The sequence below is a fragment of the Thunnus albacares genome, chromosome 4 (assembly GCF_914725855.1).
Source record: "Thunnus albacares chromosome 4, fThuAlb1.1, whole genome shotgun sequence".
NCBI lineage: Eukaryota > Metazoa > Chordata > Actinopteri > Scombriformes > Scombridae > Thunnus > Thunnus albacares.
Window position 1 is genome coordinate 13,716,468 of NC_058109.1, and position 15,122 is coordinate 13,731,589.

At 40.2% G+C, this 15,122-nt stretch overlaps 1 protein-coding gene across 3 annotated transcripts in view; it reads right to left on the reverse strand.

Annotated features, from left to right (window-relative positions):
- Positions 1 to 818: 818 nt before the first annotated feature.
- The window catches only part of tox2 (TOX high mobility group box family member 2), a 95,650-nt gene continuing 81,346 nt past the window's right edge, over positions 819 to 15,122 (reverse strand). Inside the window, exons 5-10 of one of the 3 annotated variants that reach the window (XM_044350123.1) lie at positions 12,880 to 13,146; positions 11,100 to 11,330; positions 5,322 to 5,402; positions 1,995 to 2,405; positions 1,749 to 1,897; positions 819 to 986 (exon numbers count right to left, since the gene is read on the reverse strand). In XM_044350123.1, coding sequence (XP_044206058.1) covers positions 944 to 986; positions 1,749 to 1,897; positions 1,995 to 2,405; positions 5,322 to 5,402; positions 11,100 to 11,330; positions 12,880 to 13,146 — 1,182 coding nt within the window. In that variant the 3' untranslated portion in view covers positions 819 to 943. Of the gene's footprint in view, positions 987 to 1,748; positions 1,898 to 1,994; positions 2,406 to 5,321; positions 5,403 to 11,099; positions 11,343 to 12,879; positions 13,147 to 15,122 lie in introns of all 3 variants that reach the window. The other 2 variants (XM_044350122.1, XM_044350124.1) reach the window with 2 other exon arrangements.

Sequence of the window (15,122 nt, forward strand, 5' to 3'; positions counted from 1 at the left end):
AAGAAGAAACAAATCTATCTGGACTTTCAATTCCCAATTTGATCCCATAAAAGTGATATTTACAATCACACTGTGACAGCTCAGTAGACCTCAACAGGTCTTTAATATTAAAAAAAGATTCTTTTGTTTTGTTTCTCTTCCCCATCCCAGCTTTTTGTATTAATTTGCAGGCCCTTAAGCAAAGCTACCATAACATCAAGGCCTGCGCTGAACCTACTAGAAGTTAATATTTCTCTACAGTACAGGGCCCACCGCTTATTGGCAAAAAAAAAAAAAAAAAAAAAAGAAACAATTTTGCAAGCCAGAAATAAATAAAACAGCAACAACAACACAACAGAAAGGAAAAAAAAAAAACACAAAAAGAAATTAAGATGATTAAAGAAGAGAAAGAGTATTTTTTTTCTTCTCATTCTAATTAAAGCTGGATGGGGTCCCTGAGGGGACTCTGATGGTGACACAAAGAGGAGTGCTCTACAGCGCAGCCTGTATCAGAGCGGGCGAAGAGACACACAACTCAGAAAGAGGGAGGGGGGGAGGGAGGGGGGAGCAGGAGGGGGGCTTTATAAGTGCTTGGCAAATTTAAACAGCAAGAGGACCGCTAATACATTAAGTGGTACAGACAGTAGTCATCTAGTCAAAAAACTCTGGTCACAAATTCCTCTAAAACTGAGAGAAATAATAGTTACACTGACAAAAAAAGGTGGTGGTGGTGGTCATGGTGTTTGAGAGGTGGAATGTGTGTGTGTGTGTGTGTGTTTGTATGTGTATGTATGTACATGTATGTTACGTGTGCACTGTATGTAAGTGTGTGCATCAGAAGAAGGTTTGGGAGGGGGAGGAGGGGGAGGGGGGAGGGTAGGGGTGAGGAGAATGGAGGAGGGATGTGAGGGGTGAGAGTAGACTCCTCGGTGTCGTATTTGTCGACAGAGTATGATCTTCAGTTTCAGGTGAGGTAGAGTGGCTTGTCCCTGCCTATCATGCTGCCACTGGAGGAAAAAAAGACAAAAACAAATGGGCACGGGTTAGATTACATACGAAGAAACAACAGCAGCAAAGAGGAGAAGGATTCCAAATATAAAAGAGAAAAATATAAAGTATTTTCCTCTGATTGCATATATGTATTCCCTGAAGGCCACCATTTATGCTTTAAAGCTGATTCTCATAACTTATTCTAACCAATCCCTGTAAATAAACCAAACATTTCTTAGTACTTTAGCATGACTAGCACTACTATAGACTTACAATATCTTCCAGTGCTGCAGGACTGAACAGCCTGCCAAAGCGTTTAGTCCAACAACAGTGAAAACTTGTGTTAGGAACATCTGTTTTTTACCGCTGTCTGACAAACACATGACAAGCTCTATTATCTCACCATTACCTCTCCAGCTGTCTCCCCTGTCTCACTGGAATGGAGCTGACAATTTTCAACACTTACATTGTGAAAGCAGTAGGAGAGACGTCTGACATGACTATATATGCTTATTTCTGAGGGAGCTCTAGTTTAAGTCTGGGATTGTATCATATCTTTCTGACAGTATCAATGTGAAAATCTGGAGTAAAATGTAAAAAGGTAGTAATGGAGTCACATAATCGTGGTTATTTGGGCTTTTATTTAGGGTAAATACGTCAAACAGGAAAAGAAATGTTCATTTGGTTGAAGAAAATGTACTGTCTCCGTTCTAAATGTCTTTCTAGCCTATATACTACAAAAACATATAAATAAAACTGTCTTGTGTGTTTCCACTGACCTGCAGTGGTTGCCACACTCCCGATTGCAGTATTCACTGTCCCAGTCATGGCTCTGAGCCACTCCGGGGCCCGGACCTGGGCCAGGAGCTCCTGGAGACTGGGAACCCCCAATGCTCTTCTGATACTCTGACTGGAGGTGGGGAAACCCCTGACGAAAGACAGAGAATTAATGACAATTTATACTTTAGCCAACATCTTAAAGAAAAAAAACATTTTAGAGAGGCGACTGTATCTCAGTTAGCTACCTGCTGCCCAGGAGGAGGGGAGTGAAGAGAGGCCTGCAGCCCCATCTGGTGAGAGATGATTGGCTGGGACTGGACCTGCTGCATGCGGATAGGCTGGTTGAGGAGCGAGCTCTGGTGCAGGGAGAGCTGCTGGTGGGGGTGAAGGGGTGGGCTGATCTGGAAGGAGGAGGGGGGAGAGGCACTAATGCTGGGCAGCATCTGCGATTGGCTGAGCGTCTGCGACAGGGTGTGGCGAGGGGCGTGTCCTGCGTAGCTCTGCAGGTCGGTGAGAGGGAAGGCGCCGGGTCCCAGGTAGGGCGATGACGGCTGTGGAGGGGGTGGCACGCTGTACAGGGGTTGGTTGGCTGGCATCATATGTGGAGAAGCCTGGCCTGTTTGGGCACTTTTTGTCTCCACAGGGTCATTATATGTCTATAGAGAAAAGAGGAAAATTTTCACACTCATTGCAATAATACCTTAATCCTTAAAGGATAACTCCAGTTAATCACAACAATCCTCTTTCTGTAGTTGTGTGCACAGACAGTTTTCATTGTGCAATGAGGGATTATTACTGACATTCCAGATGTGCTCACTCTCAGATTTACCTCCATATAAAGTGAGTTAGACAATCTAACTAAATTGTCTGATCGCTCATCTTTCTTGCCCTGGATGACTTAGTTTTATTGATGTTGTCGTATTTCCAAACCTCCGCAATTACTTTGGTGAGCATGATGTTATCATAACCATCAAAAACAAAAACCAAACCTACAAAAACAAGACCCAAGATGTAATAAACCGGAACTATCTTTTAGGGATAAATCAAGTATTCACTGAAACATTAACAGTGTGCAACTTGCTGAAGGGTTTATGTGATAGTAAGAACCTGATTATTAAACCTTTTGCATTTCAGTTCTTATTCATTAAATGTTCAAGTGGTGATTGTAAGATTGTCTCACCTTTGATATAAAGCCACAGTTGTACTTTTGCACTGCACTTCCAATAAAATAAAATTGCAAACAGTGTAGCCAGTATTGTGACCATGTATCCAAATTGTTTATACTACATACTAATAGCATAACATTGTCATATAAATTTTAGTATGTGCAATGTCAGCAGTACGCAATTTTAGTCAGCGATAGATCTGAGTGTGCATACAGCATAGACATTAAGTATGGGCGTTGATGGTCACTACGTCGTTAAAACTGTCACATAATTCTTTGTGTCTTATCATTCCTATAAAGACAACCCTCTCAGGGGAAGTTTAAAAAAAATATGACAATGAGGCAGTATGAGAGCAGCAGCTGGCATTGGCAAATTCTAATTCAAAGATAATTATTTAAATGAATTTCATTCATGATAAAAATTTCTAGCGAAAGACTTAAAGAGGAAAGCATCAGAGCTTCCAAGAAACTTTTGTTTGATGTGAAAATCTAATCATAAGTGGTAGTGCATACTGTATTTTACATGCTGAACAATGCGCATTAATTCTATACTATTCACTTTGAGTATGTTTAGCCGTTGTGGCTAATTCTACACATGATCTCGCTTTGTTCTACTTTTTTTCTTTATTTATTCCACACAAACCTCTGTTAGAGACGAGACACACACACACACACCCACACATTTATTCTGCAGGTCTTTCTGTCTCCATTCCTTTCATGCAGTGGCGTATGTATGAAATACATCCAGTGTTTCTCATTAACTGTCAAGCTGGCTGGAGTGATGTGTGGTGGTCTGCTATTTAGTAATGGCTCACATCCATCCCTCTGAACCCATGAAATAATCAATGGAATGGGGTGGAGGGACGGATAAAGCAGAGGGACAGATACATTTGCAGGGCCAAGTGGAAAATGAAATACTGAAGAAATTGTGTGAGGGGAGAGGGAAAGAGTAAGAGGATGAACATGATTTGTTGCACCTTATTTTACTTTAAGGGGGGAAAAACTCAGTTAACTGATTTCATATCCATCAGAGGAAAATTATATACAGTAAAAGAGAGTTTATATGGATTGACACATTTATTAAATTATAAAAATCAGTGAAATTTCCTACATAGTGTAAGCTTTTTTTATTAAGATTTTTTCAAATCACATTTTGTGTTTGGACCTTTTGGATTCAAATGAATACAAGAGTACCATGGCATACAGTGGGTAGCAATCAAACTTCTGTTTTTTTCTTCTTCTCCTAAACAAACTGACATGCGTCACAAAACAAAAAGGCAACAGGTGCACGCTGAAGATGTGAATCCTTCAAATGATGCTCCAATTACCTCCAATTCCTCCATTTGAAAAGACTCCTTCATTGGTAATTAAAAAAAGAGAGTCGTGTTGAATCATGAGATTCAGCCTCGCATTCAGATTGGCTGATCCTGAATGAGTGTGCGCTGATGTGCAGGTTTATTTTTGTCAGTCAGTTTTTTTGACTGGCAATCTACCAACGTATAGTATCAATCAAGCCTCTGTATAGGCGCTCTGACATGAATGTCTAATTGCACCAAAGACAAGAGATGAGAATAGTCCTTTTAGTTGGAAGTATGCCACAGTGAAGAGGCTGATGAATTAACTATTCATGCCTTAATCAAGGTGCTTGTTTTCGGCCCATGAGCATGAGAGGAAATGTGGCGCTGTGCGGAGGGTAGGAAGGAGGACGGGAGGGGGAGGGAGGGGGAAGAGGAGGAGCTTGGTATATGCTAATGCAATTTAGAGTTGTGTTTCGAAAACAATGCAGAAACAGAGAAATGAAATGCAGTGCGCCGACAGACTGAAGCGATTGAAGCTCCCCTGCTCTGAGATAACCATTGTAGAAGCCTTGCAGATGTAAGATGATGTAGGGGGGGGGAAGTGTTCTACAAGCTTCTTCAATGTGGGGTTTTTATACAAACATGGATACAAATGTGTCAATGTTCTGAGGCTGAACTGGAGTAACCTGCAGCAAAGAGAGAGCAGTAGGTGTGAGTAAACCTCAGCCAACACATTAGTGAGCCATCAGGGAGGACAGAAACGCCAGGTGGACAGCAAATCATGGGTAATGTCCACTTCTCTACTCTTACATGTGCACACTGATGAGCGCTCAAACACACACATACACACACACACACACATGTACTGTTACTTTTCATTTCTCCCCAGGTTGCAAATCAGGTGTGTTTGAGGCCTAATTTTCACTGTTCTCCTCTGAGCACACACACACAGCCACACACATGCACACATGCACAAACATCCTAACCCCTCAGTGCAGCAAGTGGACCCTTTCCTTGGAATAAGAGTGAGAGGAATTTCTCTGTCTAATTTATCATCCCTTATATCGCTGCTGACCCATGTATATCAAAGATGTGACCCCCGCCGTTACCTTGGAAACCAGACTGGCTCTGTAGGCGGCCAGGGCTTTCAGGTACTCCTTCTTAGCAGCCTCTGTTTTCCTCTTGTAGCTCTGCAGGAGCAAACACAACAACAACAACAATTGATTACAAGGTGATGCCAAAGGCTAAAATGACCCTGTGATCCACACTGACTGTTGTGGATGAGATTTTGGGAGTCATGGTGTGATTGTGTGACCCGGCAGTGTGCTGGGTGATGAAAAACATATCAAATACATTCATTGCACAGTTATCAAGTGAAGGAGATTTGACCCATCTGTATGATGTTGCTGCATTTGAATCATTCATTTCTTTAAAATACCCATAAAAAATGTCAAGAAAGCTCGTGCGCAATAACGTGAAAATGGAGTCTGAAATATTATGGAGCTAAATGAGAGGAGAGAAGCTGTTTGTCACTTTGTGTACTGCTTTTCAGACTCTTCCTCTATTAAGGCTGTTGCTCATCTCTTAATCAGAGCTGATGTCCCAGCAAATCATTCAGATGTGGAAAAAAAAATAAAAAGGATTCAAAACAGCAGTAGCAAACAGGCAATCTCAAGCCTTCTGAATGCACCTCAAATGATGCGTTAAGACAGGGAATTTGAGTTAATGTCATCACATGTCACTCACAAGCTCTTTATAGCTGCCACTGGCTGTTTGATGCGGGGAAAACAAGTCGCAAAAAGTCCACCCTTAAATCGATGAGGAAGACTCAAATCGCGGCTCCTCTCTGGAGCATTTTAATACGAAGAGAGAGAGAGAGAGTTTGTATGTGTGAACGTTGTGGGTAATTACTGATCTTCAGCGAGAGGACTGTCTGTGGCTGCATGGACGGGGTCATTTCTTTCAAAGAGGTGGGGTAGAATAACCATTAAGCATTCATGTGTTGCCAAATGCACATGGGCTGGCAGCCGCTAACACATACAGTCAATAAACAAACAAACGCAGAGACATACACACAGAACAGCAAACAAACCGGGATGAAGACGGATACAATCTTTTGCTCAAACAGCTGATGTTTATCCTCTCACTCATCCCTATTTACAATATTATTATTTCCCTTCTATAATATACATTCAGATATTTTGGGAACAAGAGTGGATTCAATTAGCAAATCCACAACACAAGAAAAGAATTTGATAATAGAGAACAAACCATAGATTTTCATAATAACAACAGATAATCCCTATTAAGTAAGTTTAAAAAAAAAAAAAAAAAAAGTGACAACCTTACCCCTCACCCCTTAAATATTGATAGAGCCATGGCTGCCTCTTTAATGAACCCCAAACTACTCCCAGCAGCTTTAATTTCAAATTAATTTAACACAGCTAATGATTTGCGCAACGACGGATACTTTTAAATAAATTACCATGCCTAAGGATGTCTAATTATTCCAAAGTGAGTGGATTCATTAGCAATTGAAGCCGTCAGAGGCTGCAGGTCAGTATGAATTAAAAATAACAAAGCTGCAAGGGGAGAGCATATGCCTCCATCGTAATCCTGACACAGAGGTGTCCCGCCTGAATTAGCCCCTAATTGTACCTTAATGAAATGTTCTTGTTTGATAACCAGTTAATTACAGGAGACAATAACTCCGCACCCTGCTGACACTGAAGGGAGTGATTATCCCTACGACCGAAAGACCGAGCGACCGGTGAGGAGGAGGAGGAGGAGGAGGAGGAGGAGGAGGAGGAGGAGGAAAGGAAACAAACGGGAAGTAGAGAGGCAGGAGGAGATATGAGAGGGGTGAAAAAAGAGGGCTGAGGAGAGGAGAGGAGAGTTAAAAACAAACAAAAAACAAAGACGTGTATGTGAAAGGGAGACAAAGAGGCAGATAACTGATGGATGCTGTTGGATGGATACTGAAAGTTAGCCTGTATGTAGGAGTTTTAATATCAAAGCCTGCTGTTTAAACAAAGTGACAGTGTTCTTTTCCTTCTATCTCTGACCTTTCACCGACACACAACTCCAACACAGCAGACTCAATTAAATAAAGCTAAGGTCTCTCCTCCCTCTCTACCCCAACTCCATTATCACTGTTCCTCCCCACTGCTCTAAAACTGGAAATTGATCTTAATCTTAAATAACAAAAACAAGAAAAATGTTGTTGTGTGTTTCTGGGCCAGCTTTAACATGTAGTCACCTTGAGGAATAACACAGCCCAAATAACGCATTGATCTTGCACTATAATGCAAAAGGCCTTCGGGAATTAAAAATCGCTGTATGGTGTGCGAGCTCCGAAAACATCTTAACAGAAAAGAAAATATGAACATAAACATGGATTTAAAAAAAGGACTTTGTTCTACCAAACTCAAGGACGGCACCAGAGAATACACAACAACACGAGCAAAGTGGGGAAAAAATGCGCACTGAAGCTCAAAACAAAAGAACTCGAATCACAAGAATGAAAACTTCTGATCGTTTCTTCAGTAAAACACAGCAATAAAACGCGCTGCCTTTAATGCGTTTATGTGAATTCTGCTGCATGGTATATTCGAGGAGCACTATAGGTAATTGGAAACAGGGGCCGCCTTCTAGTTAAAACAAAGCTGTGTGTAGGGGAAGGGTTGTGTTTACATTCTGGTGCTCCTGCATGGCTCCAGAGGGTCTGACTGTGACATTGTAGAACACACCTCATCGGTCCTATAGAGGTGACGTGACAGTCAATGTAGGGGAAAAAATAAAGAAAAGGAATTTACAGCAGAAACATAGACAGAAAAAACAGATCAAGAGGAGGGGGAGATATAAATTGAAGTTTTATATTGAAAGTGAGTAACGTATGAGACCTTGTCATTGGCCGTTTTCACTCTAAGTGCATTTGACTTGAAGATTAATAGTCAGCAGTTGTGGATACAGTATGCTTTAATACGTTGTTATTGTTATGAGTTAATCAGTGTCATTGTAGAAACCATGGACAGAAATGTTAATGTTTTAAGACTTGAATAAGTATTAACATGCAATAGCTGAATTGGTTACACTCAAATAAATGCACGGTTATCAAGTTGATCCGTTTGTTGTGCTGGAGTAAGTGACACCGCTAGTCACTGAGAATAATTAGAGCAATCACAGCGTTATTGCCCAGACAGGGTACTACATTTCATTCTATAATGACATCATTACCTCAAGTTAATTATGTGTCTAGCGAGGTGACACGTTTGATTAAACACATGAATGCATAAACAAATCAAAAAATTAGCTGTGGAATGGCACAATAAATGGGGGGATTTTTAATGGTGGAATTGCCCTTTTGTTAGTTTCGTGTCCGTTCCCAGGTAATACTGTGAAGGATAAATGCATTTAGGGGGAGAGAGAGAGAGAGAGGTGAAGAGAGAGACAGAGACAGAGAGAGAGAGAGACAGAGAGAGAGAGTTGCATCTAGTGCTAAATCTAAGGTGAACAAGAAGCCAGGACATAAAGGGTTAAGAAGCACAAACAATAACATTTCAGGAGCAGATGTCCTTGAGGCAAAACCAAGGACAAGGCAATTGCTAATCTTGTATTCCCAGCATGATCAAATCACCAGGCAACAGATATAAATAAAAGGACAGGAAATGAGGAATTCACATTCAAGGGTGTCAGCGGCGAAATGAAGATTCATGGTGAAGAGCCCCGGTGAAGGCGGCAAAAATTAACTGCAAATAAAAGGGACAGACGGCCTCCAAAGTCCAGCGTATAAAGTAGGTTTGGTGGGAGAAAAACACACACGTGCTAGATAGGGTCTAGTCGACGGTGGCTGAGGCTGAGGAGAATGGGCTGCACTTTGTCATGGAGACAGGTGCTTTTATTTGACACCCAATAGGCTGTGCCCTGACGGGTATTCTAAAAATATGAGTCTGCGCATGATCATCAGACTGTCTCGTTTTCCATTCATTTCACACCATCATTTGTTACCACAAACACACAGAAACACCTTTGACTTTGTCTGTTGGTCTGGAATGCTAAAATGAAATGGAAAATGTGCAGGACGGAAACGCTGTGAACTGCAGTAAATGTTGCTGCAGTCACATATGCAAAGGTCAGGCTGTACTAAAATTAAATTGACTCATGAAAATATTCTTGGAAATATGTCTGCAGATGATGGAACCAAACTTTTCACTTCTTTCAATATATACTTTTCACGTCATAAATACAAGATTCTTCCAGAGATTCTAAATCTAATTTATAGCATACACAAGATCTCAAGACTGTTCCTACGTGGCAGACATCAGGTAAATGACTCATGAAAGCAACTGTTTTCAGATGAGCTTCAAAGCTTACCCATTACATGTTTTGTGCTAGTTGACATTATGGAAGATGGGGGCTGCTATCTCATTTAAGAACAAAATTTCATAATTTTCTGGCACAGCGCCATTATTCTACCTGAAAAAAACATATTGTTATGCAGGTTTAGCATATAACAAACAAATTATGTTGGTAACACACTTAAAATTGCGTTTCTATAGGCTCCTGTGACATATACAGTATGTAGAATATGATATGTAAAGCATGCTAATAGTTACAACTTGACTTGAGTTTTCAGTCAGCGCTTTCTATTTTATATTATGACAGGTAACACCAGAAGCTTCCCTGTTAAAATTGTGTAGCTTCACAAGAAGAATACAAAGAATATTTATACACATAGATACTATCAGAGTATCACTTTACCCACAGTGTTGCAACTGAGAGACTCATCAAGCTGTGAATACTCAAGCTGCAGAATTTACAGTATGTGTGGTGAACCTTTTTGCTTGACCATGACCTAGAAATGTAAAATGGGCTGCTGGAGTGGTTTTACACTTATTTCATGCTAGTAGTGGCTTGTCAGCTATGGTCTATCAGGTGCTGTGAAGTGTCATAATACTAGCACTTTTACGGAAATGTGTAAAAATACTGTAATTGACACCTTAAATTAAACATACCCCTACCGAAACAAAAAATAATTTCAAGCAAAAGGTTCAAAATTTTATAAGCATCCATATTTTAATGTTGCTTTCATTTAAAGGGGACATATTGTTTTGGGGATTTTCTGTTATTTATACACTGTTATGATGTTGGATGTCTATGTTAAACTTGAGGTGAACGTAAGTAAAAATGCTCCCTGCAAGATAAAAGCCCAGACTTCAGCCTGCTCTGAATGCTTTGTTTGCAATGTTTTTCCTAATTCCGTTTTGTAGTCTTTGTTGCTAAGTTTCCAAGATGTAGGATGTATTTGAGAAGTTGACATTTTGAGTAAAGAATGAGAAAAAGAAGTGAAATCCTACTACTATTGTTTGTTTAAGTAGCCTTCAGAGCCGGGCAGAAGTCTGCCGAGGGGCAGCTTCCAGGAGCTGACCAATCAGAACAGAGTGGACAGGTCAGAGACAGGAGCTAAAACGGCCTGTTTCAGACAGAGGCTGAACTGAGGGGCTACATAAAGAGCCAGTTTACGATAAATAAGGAGGTTTTTGAACTGTTAATCATGCAAAGTTATTCTATTTGAGCCCCGGAATAAAAATATGGACCTGGAAATGTGCATAATATGTCCCCTTTAAAAGCAAGACTATGTAACTTTTCTTGTACAGCGGCCACTGTGGCCACAAGTGCCAATAACAAGATAATGGTGAATATTAAAACACAGTGTGACAGTAGCACAGTAGAGACGAGTCATAAAGTCAGTGAGTGTGATTTGTAAGAGGAAGAATGTGTTACTTCTTCTTTGAAAAGTTATATAGAACTGATTGAAATACAAAGATCAATTTACATTAAATAAACCATACTCTCAATGTATATCTACCCAATATTTATCTCCCTACCTGTTTCTGCTCCTCTCCCAGTCCATCCCACATGGAGGCTACAATCTTGGATACGTCTCCAAAGGTGGCGTTGGGATTCTGTCCTTTAATGGCTGCCTGGGTATCTCTGAAGAACAAGGCATAGGCTGACACAGGCTTTGTAGGCTCATTGGGATCCTTCTTCTTCTTCTTTTTCTGGGGTTTGGGCTTGGGCTTCACCATCTCTGAAGACGGCCGCTTCTCACCCGTGATCTGGAAGACCATCAAGACACAAAAAAAAACAAAACAGCTTATTGACACTGCTGGAACTGATTCCACTAAGGTAACCTGTAACCTTGGAGTGAATAATTGCATCTGTGATGGATGCTTGTAACATTGGGTCCAGGTGAAGCATATAAACTTCATTAAATCCCTAATTCGATACCTCTGTTCAACACCTGTGTAGTCAGTGTTTGAATATTGCAGCAATGTTTCGCCGACAGTTTTACACTTGTACACAGCCACACTGGTTGATAGCAGTCTTTTTTTCTGCCTTACTTTCTCAAAAATAACATCTGTTAGTTGAATTTATCAAACCTTTTCAAATCTTTATTTTTCAGTTGTTCAGCAAGTCATGAATTCTGACTTTTCATGCTAGGGGTGAAAGGAATTTTAAATCGCCTGCTGTATCTGCGCTGGCTTTGATGTGGTCTCAGAATGAATTGGAGAGAGCAAATGGAATTACTTACTGATAGGAGAGATGGTAATCATTTTTATTCATATACACATAGAGAAGCAAAGCAGAGATGTATAGGCAGGGATTTTTTTTTTAAACTAAAGGATCCCCCTTCTTGTAATAGTGCATCCCTGTGAGCTAGCATTTACATACACCAATGAATCTGAAACACAGTGGATGTGGCAGATTCAATTATACACTCATTCACATTCCCCTGATAAAAATGAAGCAAATCCACTGAGACATTGGTTGGTGGGCAATTTATGAAAGCAGTTTTACAGATTTACATAATAACAAGTATCCTTCTCCTCTCATTTAAATGAATGAGTGATTTAAATGAAGGAGTGGTAGCTTAGACTGTATACAGCTCTCAGGAAATGATAAACAAATGACAAAATTGATACGATTGCCAACACCTTGTGTTTTTTACTATCCACCCATTAAAATACTTCTCAGATTCGTGAATAAAGGAGGTCTGTCCATCATAGACAGAAAATGCATAATATTTCTTGAATTACTTTAGGGAATTTATAGCATGTGTGACAATTAGCCAACTAACATACCATGTTGATAATAGATTGTCAACAAATTGCAAATGTGTAATTGAAAAAGAAATGTGTCTGAGTGTAAAATGATCAAGCACAAAAGGACCAAGAGAAGATTGTGTTGCTTTTAAGTGTGAGCTATATTTTGGAATCCTGAATGTTGCTTTTGATTAAATTGTGCAGCCCTGAATATAGAAATAAGGAAACGATTAATAAAATAACATAAAATCAAGTTGGTTTCTACACTTAAATTCAATCATTAACTAAATATCTCAAGGCAAATATCTTCTCAAATGTGACATCAAACTGCACTATGTCATTATATACAAAAAAACACGGCTTCAGTTCCATCTACTTTCAGCAAAACAGTGCAACCATGTTAGTTTTCCAGCCAACCAAATAAAACAAGCGCAGGCATAGCTACCACTGTATTACTGTTAAACTCAGCATTGCAGTTAGCATGCGGACCATCTCAGAGAAGCGCTACCAAGCCCTGGCCTGTCCCTCACTACAAGCCAGAGAAGCATTGCCACATCAGTACCTTCAAGTGAGGATCAGTCTCCTCTTCCTGATTGGAGCTTGAGGGGGAGGGTGTGGCCGATTTACTTCCGGGAGGTGAGGGGGAACCATGAGGCAGTGCACTCCGGCTGACCTGAGGGTTTAGCTGGGACAGTGCGCTCATGGGGTTGGGCAGTATCGGAGGTGAGTTGTTTATCAGGGGGTGGTTACGAGCGGGGTCATAATGAGCGCCGTCTGGGTGCTGGTGATGGTGTTGCTGTTGATGGTGGTGCAAAGCCATCTCCTGCATCTGGGGTGAGAGAAGAATACCAGCTTTACTACCTTCTCCTCTACGCAAAGTAATAAAAGTCGCCAATCAGCCAAATATGCAAATACTTTATAGAGGAGATGCAATTTTTCAATTTGAGAAAATATGTGTGTTGGATCAAATTTAAAAATGACAAAAAATAACTCACAAAAATTTAAGTGTAATGAGGGAAATGTGTCTGTTGACAGAAACAAAACAGACCAAAAAACCCCTCATATTGGTCTCACTGTTGAACTGAGGCTGGTGCTCCACTGTCTTTCCTCAGCACAGATAAACAACAAATTTGTAGGTTTGTGGCCAGGCTTATTCATTGCTTTTTGGTACCTGACTTCAACACTGACCTTCAGCAGCCAAGTCTGAATACTGGGAACAAAGTAATTAATAAGCTAACTACAGTATCTCACTAAAATACTAAAAGAGAGACCTCTCAACTCGAACCAATCACGATAACTCACAGCAACTTCCCTTTAAACACAAAATAAGACATCTACTTTGCTCCCTAAAGGCAAATACCATCCATTGTAAGCTAATCACACTAGAAAAACATCTGTGACATCACTCATAGTTTTCTGAAGGCTCATTTTAAAGCCCTTGCATTCACTACCCAAGCCAGAAAATCTAAGGTATATCCCAATTTCATACTACACACAAATTCTAAGCAGGTTATGAGTATGTACATGTGCGTTCACACTGTCAAAGTTGCAAAATGAAGTATCCTAAGTGTCAATGGACACTAATCTCCCATAAAGTAAAACATAAAGGAAATGGCAGAGCTGCTCAGGGCTACATAAACTGTGGATGGAAGCTCCAAAAATGTCCAAAAAAGTGTTAAATCCAAATTAAATACATACTATGTAATGTAATGTCCTGTTAGTATGAAATAGCACACTATGTCATTTTTTGTATATTAACTGCCAAAACATTATACCATGACGACGTGTATGGATTTGGGACAAACCACTAGATTTTCCATGATGTGTTGCTGGCTGGAGCCTGATGTTGGATAAGAAAGCTGCCATCACCACAGCTCACTGTAATAAACTTAGACAGCTGTCAGTCAAGCTAATGAGCCCCAAGATTACATTTTTTAAAATGAAAATGTGTTTTCAAAATCATAGGCAAAACACACACACCACAAGACTTAAAATCAACTACCGAGAGCCCGACTTATGAAATAAAATAAACTTTGCAACTTAATAAAAAAGACTACATTTTCCACACTCACTGTAGCAGCTATTAAGGGAACTGTCTTTTCAGGCAGTTGGCATTTCTTCAACATTTAGCCATGGTATTTGCTGCTTTTGTGTAACACACAGGCCCATTATGACTTAACTCAAAATCATGTACTTGTTCAAAGGAGTTCTCTATTCCAGTTAAAGGCACATTTACTGTAGTAATCCATGAGTTTTACTGACTTCTTTTAGCAATCACTAAGAAGTGCAACAAGTGCAGCCCCTACAAGGGCCTCGAGACACAGGAAGACCTCAGTTACAGCTTCTTAAAATGAAGTTTTGAGAAGACAGAATTTCAGCACCTGGCAGAGGAATTGTTGAGTCAATGATATTGATCAACAACTCTATCAACCCCCTGCAGATATATTATGCTCACTGTGTGCTATGAAGGAGAAAAATATTACTCAATGCCACGTTAAACAACATCTTTTGCAACACTTGGGTCCACAAATAGAAACAAAAACGGTGCTCGCAGCTGGAGAATGACCCCCACATGGAGAACACCCTTCAGAATGATTACAGAATTAGACTCTCACAAAGTCCTGCTCTTAGCAGTTTTAAAAGATCTTCAATAATAACTACATCAAAAGCTTTTCTTCGAGATTCATCAGGACAGAACATGAGCACCGACCAAAGGATGCTTTTAATGCAGGCATAAATGGGAATGTTTGGCAATTTACAGATCAGAAAGTGATGAACTAGCATTTGTTAGCTCTTTTAAACATG